Source organism: Triticum aestivum, chromosome 2D, assembly GCF_018294505.1.
Source record: "Triticum aestivum cultivar Chinese Spring chromosome 2D, IWGSC CS RefSeq v2.1, whole genome shotgun sequence".
Lineage (NCBI taxonomy): Eukaryota > Viridiplantae > Streptophyta > Magnoliopsida > Poales > Poaceae > Triticum > Triticum aestivum.
The window spans coordinates 419170534-419178750 of record NC_057799.1 but is presented as its reverse complement, the minus strand read 5'-3'; the positions used below and the strand labels follow the sequence as shown (position 1 = coordinate 419178750).

Genomic DNA, 8217 nt, shown 5'->3' with positions numbered 1-8217 from the left:
ATCATATCCGATGCTCGGCATGTTAAAGGAGGCCAGAGATCGCCGCAGAAGAGCTGGGGAAGGACGGAGCGGCACGGACTGGAAGTGAAGTGGAGCGGCAAGTGGCTAGGGTTACGTCTGGATGTGGATAGCATGGGGGGTATTTGTGGGGTCAGGGTGGACCAACATGGTCGGATCTAACATGGCGGACAGATCTAGGCCTCCCCACAATCGCCCAGGATATAAGCCGGGTAAGAGGGGTGCCGGTCAACCCATATGTATAGGACCGATACGAGAGGTCGCCCAGGATATAAGCCGGGTAAGAGGGCTGCCGGTCAACCCATATGTATAGGACCGATACAAGAGGTATGGTTGGGTCACAGTTTTTTCACCTGTCATGGCAATAAGGTCCGGCTGTAGCTCTAACCTGTGCACTTCCGAGTGGCCAGAGAAGAGGTACTTGAAGTCTATACATGTCAACTGCGCTAGACCATGTTGCATGATACCTACTCTCAAGCAGTTCCAATCAATCGCTATTGCCATCGTACAATCACAGCACGCGAGGGAGAAAACGTGCCGGCAATAGCACACCCGGGACCCGGAAGAGACTTTCGCCGACACCCTAGTTACATAGATCAGCTCTGTTTCATGACAAATATAGGGGTCACTCGATGGACTAGACACACGAATAAACAATCGTGTGTTGCTGTTCAAGCAGATGTACTCGGCTGTAGGTTTTGAATAGTAAATGAGCAACAACGCTGCATCAAGAATCTTCAAATGTTGCCAGAAAATACTGCAGCTTGCAGTCGAAATCCACTAACAATACTGCAAAGGGTATCCAAAACTGTAATATAACCAAGTACTCAAGTCAAACCGTCAAACACAAAGTGATAGCATACGGGTAATGAGATCCAGATCCACCCCTCAAACAAGAAAATGGACGGAAATCTCTAGCTTAATAATTCAGTAACCACGGGCTTAGCATACTGCGCACGCTTGACTGAACACTCATCACCATCTGTCCTCCAAAAAAAAGCCTTGGCCATTTCACTTTGATGGCTGCTTCTCCTTGGTCTTCTGGATCTTCAAAACCTTCTTCACAATCTTTTGCTCTTCAACAAGGAAAGCACGGATGATCCTGTAACAAACATGTTAGATAACAGACGATAGAGAACGATAACCCAGCAGTTACAACAAAATGCACAAACCTCTCCCTAACAGCCTGACCAGATAGAACACCACCATAAGGACGGTTCACTGTTCTCCTGTTCCTGGATAATCTGGATCTTTTGTACTCAGTAGGCCTTAGATGAGGTATCTACAACAAGTCAGACAAATATTGTTACAGTTTACAATGGCAAACCACTGATATTATACAACATGAAGCAAACTTAACCATCCGTTAAATAGATTGAACAAATATTTTCTAAGGATCCTATTTCCATGTGAATTACATAAACTAAAAGGAGACTAAATAAGCATACAATGGAGATTTCATCGACCAAAACAGTGGCTTTATTTAAACTACCAGCCAGCAACTCCACTTGTTCCTTTACTCGTTCTATTTAAGCTCACCTAGCCCACTCGTAAATCATGGACAGCAATAAACCATAATATCAAAAGGACAGACCCAGTGCATAGAAGCTCCCACACAAGGTGGGGTCTGGGGAGGGATTATAGGAACCTAGTCTTAGCCCTGCAAAGTGCAATGCAGAGAGGCTGGTTCGAACCCAGGACCTCTTGGCACAAGTGGGGAGGACTTCACCACTGCGCCAGGCCTGCCCTCTAATAAACCATAATATCAAAGGCCCATGAAAATTAACCAACTAGCATTAGTCATATATTCTACGGTTTTTAGGCATTACAACCAAGATTGTTTATGCTAGGCTGCAATGGTGACAAATTGCAACTATATCCAATGTTGCAATTAAGCTCGTTCATTTGTAATAGCAATCTTCCCAGCAAAATTTTCAACATTCACACTCACCCTACAACGCACAGATAGTTGCAATGGCACCACTGTTGTATGTAATCAGTTTTGCGTTCGAACTAAGCTATTAATAATTATTTCAGTAAAATTACTGAACTCCAGTAGCAAACGCTGCAATAACAAATACTTAGAACATGTATAGCTGATGAAGCCTAAATAGATCACTACCAGAATTGATGCTCAACATCACCAATGTGTATACATGCAACATCAAATAGACACTACAGTTAACAAAATAAAACTACCATCGCCACGCCATAAGCGAACCATCAGAAATGAAAATTAGGCAACTAATATATCGCCAAAAGTGCTGCAAACGAAGATGAAACTACAATAGTGGAACTGGATCCACGCCAATGGTTCGGGAAGGAGTCACACGCAATCGCTTACCCCCTGGATCTTCTTGCCGGTGACCGGACATTTCGGCCCGCTCGCCCTCTTCTTGGTGTACTGGTACACAAGCCTCCCTCCTGCACCAATCACACAGCACGCATCATCGCACGCGAGTTCACCGCACGGACTGCCCAAGGACTCGAATCGCAGCCTGGGAATCTGCCAGAAAGCACCCCTGGAGAACGCATATCTCACCTGGGGTTTTGACAACCCTGGTCTGGTTGGACTTGGTGGCGTAGCTGTGCCGCTTCCGGTACGTCAGGCGCTGCACCATGGCGTCGACCTCGCTGTCGCTCGCTTCTCTCTGTGGGGGGGGGCTGGGGCGGGGCGGCGGCGGCGGCGGCTAAAACCCTGGACGAGCAATAATTGTGGGATGGTTCGAGGAGCGCATAAAAGGGAGGATGCGGGATGCCTGACCTACATCGGACGGCTTCCGAGGCCTCGATGTAACGGGAACGGTTAGGATGGCTTGTAGAGGTGGAACTGACTTTTCTCCTTGACGGTCGTCCCTTTTTTTTTCTCAAACCCATTTTCTACGGGGGTTCGCTTTTGTTCGTTAGAAAAGCAACATTAATAAAATATCCAATGATAGGCTTATTACGCTTGTATATGAAGTGCATCGTATCCAACAACGACCCGCAAATTTCGTTCTGCATTCATCCGTGGACAGGGACCAGTCTGTGAATACAGATGCAGGAGACCGCCATCCAACGCTATTCGGTATATGTCCGCTAGTAAATTTAAATTCAAATGTACTCCGATCCATACAACGCGTCCGATCACACCAGCGCCGGATCGCATGCTCAATCACAACCAAAAAGAGGCAAGTATGTTACCCACAAAAAAAAAGAGAAGTATGCTTAGTTTTTACATGCCCGAATCCAAAAGAACATAAGTCCGACAGCCCGCGCATTTCTGCCCTGCCGGACCGGCAATCCCAGCCGTCAGCTTCCCGTTCAAGGTGGTGTCGCCGTCCGCTGCCGCCAACTGATCTTTCTGCCGCTGCAACATCTGGTAGCGGACGGATTGCACGATGATTCTTGCGTCGACATCCAAAGAGTCCACATTCAAGGTAAACATCTTGTACTTCTCCGCATTGGCGGTGATCTTCACCTTATTTTCCTCGAGCATGACCTTCCTCTCTTCGATCATGGTCCTCCACTCTTCGAGCTTGAGCTTCTTGCCCGTCGCCTCCATCAACAGTTTGAACCTCTCCGTCTTCTTCTCCTCCTTGATGTCTGAGCGCTTCACGCATGCCTCCTCCTTCGCCAAGATGTCCTCGAACCTCTCCATCGGCTTGGCCACCGCGCCTTCTCGCTTCGCCCTCTCCTCCTCCCACTTTTTTCCCCGTAAATTTCTTCTAATCTTCTTCGGTGGTTCTTGGGTTGGGTCGGTAGGGTCACTGGTTTCTTCCTCGTTGGCCTGGGCGGCGGTCTTGGCTATGAAAAGGTTCCACTTCGTTTGCCCATTCAACTCCAACCAACAATGCATGACGGTGAAGGACTTCTTCTCCAACTTCTTGTACACCACGCAAGCACGAGTACACTACAAAGTGAAACATTGTCGACAATGCATATCCGTCTAGTGAGCAACAAAACAATACATGTCCGGCTAGTGATCAACAAAACTAAGCATATCCGGCTAGTGATCAACTTACTTGCTCGGTGATTTGTGCACCGCTTGGCCACCGTGCGATGAGATGCTTCAAGTGGCCGCAATACTTGGACACGGCCTCTTGCATGATGTACCATCGATGGTTGTGGGACTTCCATTCACGGTTGTGGATGACCGCGTCGGAGTAGGGCGTGAAATGCTTGTGTTCATAGAACCATATGTGAATGTTCCTCCAAAAGGTTGTGCCCTTTTGCTCCGTGCCATGGATTGGATCAATGCTTGTGGCCAAGAATGCATCACATAACAGCTCATCCTCCCGCATGTTGAAGCTTTCTCCTCCACCCTCTTCTTCTTCGGATAGCCGGTTGTATCATCCGGATCATCATCCTCGCTGTCCTCCTCCTCCTCCCCCTCCGGATGCTGCTATTCGGCGGCCCAATGATGATGTTGTTGTTGTTGTTGTTGTTGCGTGCCATCGCCAGTATGGGTGTAGGATTGTTGCGTGGTCGTCTAGGTGTAGGACTGTTGTTGCTGATAGTTGCTGGACTGGATGGGATCCAGTCTTCCACCTGCCCGCCCTCCTCCTGCCTCGCCTCCATCATGGACGATGTCGAGCATCTCCTTGGCCGGGTCGCCATACGTCGTCTTCCCCGCTCTAGGCATTGAAGTGAATAGCGTGCGGGCACCCACTACTAGGGAAAAGCCTAGCAGTAGCGCGGGTTTTAGGTATAGCAGTAGCGCTGGCGCCCGCGCTACTGATACAGCACTACAACTAACCTGTAGCAGCAGCGCGTGTTGGCCCGCGCTACTGCTATACAAGCGTAGCAGCAGCAAGTTGTAGAACAGCGCGCTACTGCTAATAGCTCTAGCGCTCTGTATTAAGCCGCGCTACTACTAACGGCACGCTGCTGCTAACTTTACTCTCCTCGCTACTGCTAATTTTACTAGTTTTTGATTTTTTCTGCATATTTGTTTTGTATTTGAACAGGCTTTATACAAGAATCTTTAGCACATACAAATATCGTCATCATACACATACAAATGGCTGTGAGACCACAAATGTAATCATAGCATATACATACAAACAGTCTCATCAAATCATGTCATCATCATAATCATCATCCAACACAAAGTGGTCTCTCGTCATAATCTCGAAAATAGCGATACAAGTCTCGAATACTTGCAACTACATCGTCATCCATCTAAACAATGATATACGCGAGAAGAGCTATCACTATGAGTTAGAGCGGAACTATGCAGTACATGAGGCGGCGGTTACGAGTCCTCTCTCGCGCTAGCGTGAACCTCAAGTAACTAGCTTCTGCTTCTTGTCTGCTTTTGAAGCCTTTATGGATGGCGCCCGAGAACCCATCCACTTGCGCCTGACACTCAGGCCACTCGCCGTACACTCCCGGAACCTTCCCTTTCTACACGACATAGCACTGCTTCTTCTCCATCAAGAATCTAGGTACCTGTTAGAGATGCATCTTCATCAAGAGAATGTACAATCATATGCAACAAAATATACTAGAGCAACACGAAAAAGAAAGGGTTAGCAACTAGATGCAACATATAGTACGCAAACTAATTAACTAGAGGTACACAGGTCATTGTACCCAAACTAACAAAGTAGCGTTACGCAAGTTCGGCAGGGACCATGGACATCACAAAGTTTCATCGCTATAGAAAGTATACAAGTTCAACCGACACATATCATCATCATCGGCATCGTAAATCACTAGAAGTTCCATCCTTCCATATCATCAAGGATGGACCCTAGCTTCTTAAACGGCGTAAGGTCATGACGTTGCATGCCTATGCGAGTTCGGACATCAGCTCGTGATATAGGGCCGTGGTGGAACATCCCCTTCTCATCGACGACTTCTTTCATGATGATCGTCGCCATGTCCCTTTGGATGCGATCAAGTCATCTCTAAGTTTATAATCCGCTTCTCCATGAGATTCTACCCACTTGCGGATATGATCATCGTTTATGCTTGTCATGCGAAGCTTTTGGTGATCCATGCTGAACTCAATCATGAGATGGAGGAGGTAGAATCCATCTTTCTTGCTTGGTTTTGGGACATGGATGCAGCAGAAGTTAGTTTTATGCGAGAAACCCAACTTCTTGTTCCTTTGTTTCCTGATCTGCAGGTGGATACCCCTAATGCTAAAGCCTTGGAGAGCATCATCTAGAATATTCATTATGTGGGTGTAGTCCTTCTTCTCGTAGTTTCTGGTAGGGTTGAAATACACGGTGTGTGAGACTTGCGGGTAAAGAACGATAAGGACGGCGTGCCCGTTGCTGCGGGGAAAAAGACACCTCAAATTATTCTCCATATGAGCGAGAAGGAATGATTGAAATGTACGAAAGGGTTGTCCGGAACTTACTTACTTTGGATGATAAGGCTGGATGACAATTTCCTGGTCCTTATTCTGTACCATGAAGTTTTGGAGGTACTCCCTAGCAGTTTCACGCTCAAAGTCGTCGAGACTCAAGGACTCGTGCATGTAGTACGGATCCGCCACACAGATTTGCGAGACTTCTTCTCTCTTCATGACGGAGCTCATATGTAGCGCAAAAAGGCGGACGATTGTAAAATCGAGCCGCCTTGTCAGAAACATCTCGAAGATATGGTCAAACCGCAGGAAGAACACCTCCGCGGGCCGTGTGTCGATGTAGCACTTCCTCAGGCACACGAGCCGCGTATGTCGGATAACCTGGATCCTTCGAGGCTAGTAGGCTTTTCTCAGTCGACATCACATGGTCGTGTAGTCTCCTGAGATCCCCTGATAGTGCCTCCAGCGGTTTCGGCGGTAGCATTGGCTCGCCCGTGACATGGAACATGGCCGCACCTTTGACGGGTACACGCTCTTCAAAATCCACCGTCTGGCTGCTATGTGCTTTGGCTTGTTTGTAGGTAGCTGAGCCTATCTTCCCCGGTCTCTTCCTCTCCTTTTTCTTGGGCACACCTTCCAGACCCTTCCTTAACCCCTGCCCCAGTGTTGCCGGGCTAATCACTATACGACCCCCGGCTAGCTGAGCCTGTGTTGAGGCGGCATCTTCAGGCGTGTCCTGTGAGGATTTCATGAAGAGAGACTTCTTGCAATCCCTGCTAGGACGTTCCTGCCCGGGCAGATCATCCATATCCTCATCAGCATGCTGATAGCCCGATTCGTCATATGGCTGACTCATCATATCTAAGTCACCGTCATAGGCGCCTGTATTGAGGAAACCCATTGGGTCCTCCATCTCCTCCATCTCATCATCCATTCTTTGTTCTACGGGGCCGATTACATCAGCCACTATTGGACCCCCGTCATCACGTCGTCCGCCGCTCTCACCCGGCACTATAGGAGCTGGTAATTGCGTAGGCGGGGTGGTGGTCTCCATACATGCTTGTTGATGTGTGGTTATTGGTGTGCTCTCTGCCGGCTCCAGACGAAGAAGATTCTTCGGCCATAGTAGCACCCAACCCTTGCAGCTTCCAATCCGCAGCAGGGTCTTGTCGTCCTCTCCTCCTAGCCGTACTAGAGGAGGCAAATCCTCGTGCCCCGGTTTCACACTCGACAAGGTAACCCTGAAGTGCCCAGCGGGGATCGGCTGGCTGTGGAACGTGAGTTCCAAGGGCTTTGTTATCGCCCCCTTTCCCACGTCCACCTTCTGGCCTTTGATCAAGTAGAGTACGGTGCACGGGGTTTCATCGGTCTGCAAACACATGTCTGCAGCGTAAAACATCCGAAAGGCACCGAAAATGGAATATTCTAGATATATATGTTGGTGCGACATGTAATTACTGTGAGGGCGTCGAGCTCACCCAAAGACGAAGGCCCGCCTAGCGCGCCAGAGACTGAGGACAGGCTGCTATGAGCGGGTGCGGGTGCGAGAGCAGGCCCGATTGCGTGAGCAGGTGATGGTGCGGTGGTGTTGTTCACGGAGTGGCCCGCGACGAAACTGGGCATGGGGAAATCATGTACCGTCTTGTCCGGATTTTCCTTCGTCCAGTTGATGATAGCCGGGACCAAGTTAGTAGCGAAATCATTTTTGCAGGCATTTACAGCTGCATTGACTGCCTGTTGTAGCAACTCATTTTTCTCCTCGGATATTTTTTCGCGTCCTCAGCTGCTTTTTTGTCGAACGCAAGCTTCACCTTCTCGTCGATGTCTGCCTGACTAAACTTCTTTTTCTGCTTCTTGGCCTCTAGGCCCTTGTTGTAAAACACCTTCCATGTGGCGCC

At 48.6% G+C, this 8217-nt stretch overlaps 1 protein-coding gene across 1 annotated transcript; it reads right to left on the bottom strand.

Moving 5' to 3' along the window:
* Positions 1-745: 745 nt before the first annotated feature.
* Positions 746-2785, bottom strand: LOC123053538 (60S ribosomal protein L34). The gene is made up of 4 exons (XM_044477002.1): positions 2561-2785; positions 2363-2442; positions 1191-1300; positions 746-1120 (listed from the first exon to the last, which is right to left on the bottom strand). The coding sequence occupies exons 1-4, from the start codon at positions 2637-2639 to the stop codon at positions 1030-1032; spliced, it is 360 nt and encodes a 119-aa protein (XP_044332937.1). The 5' UTR covers positions 2640-2785; the 3' UTR covers positions 746-1029.
* Positions 2786-8217: the final 5432 nt, after the last annotated feature.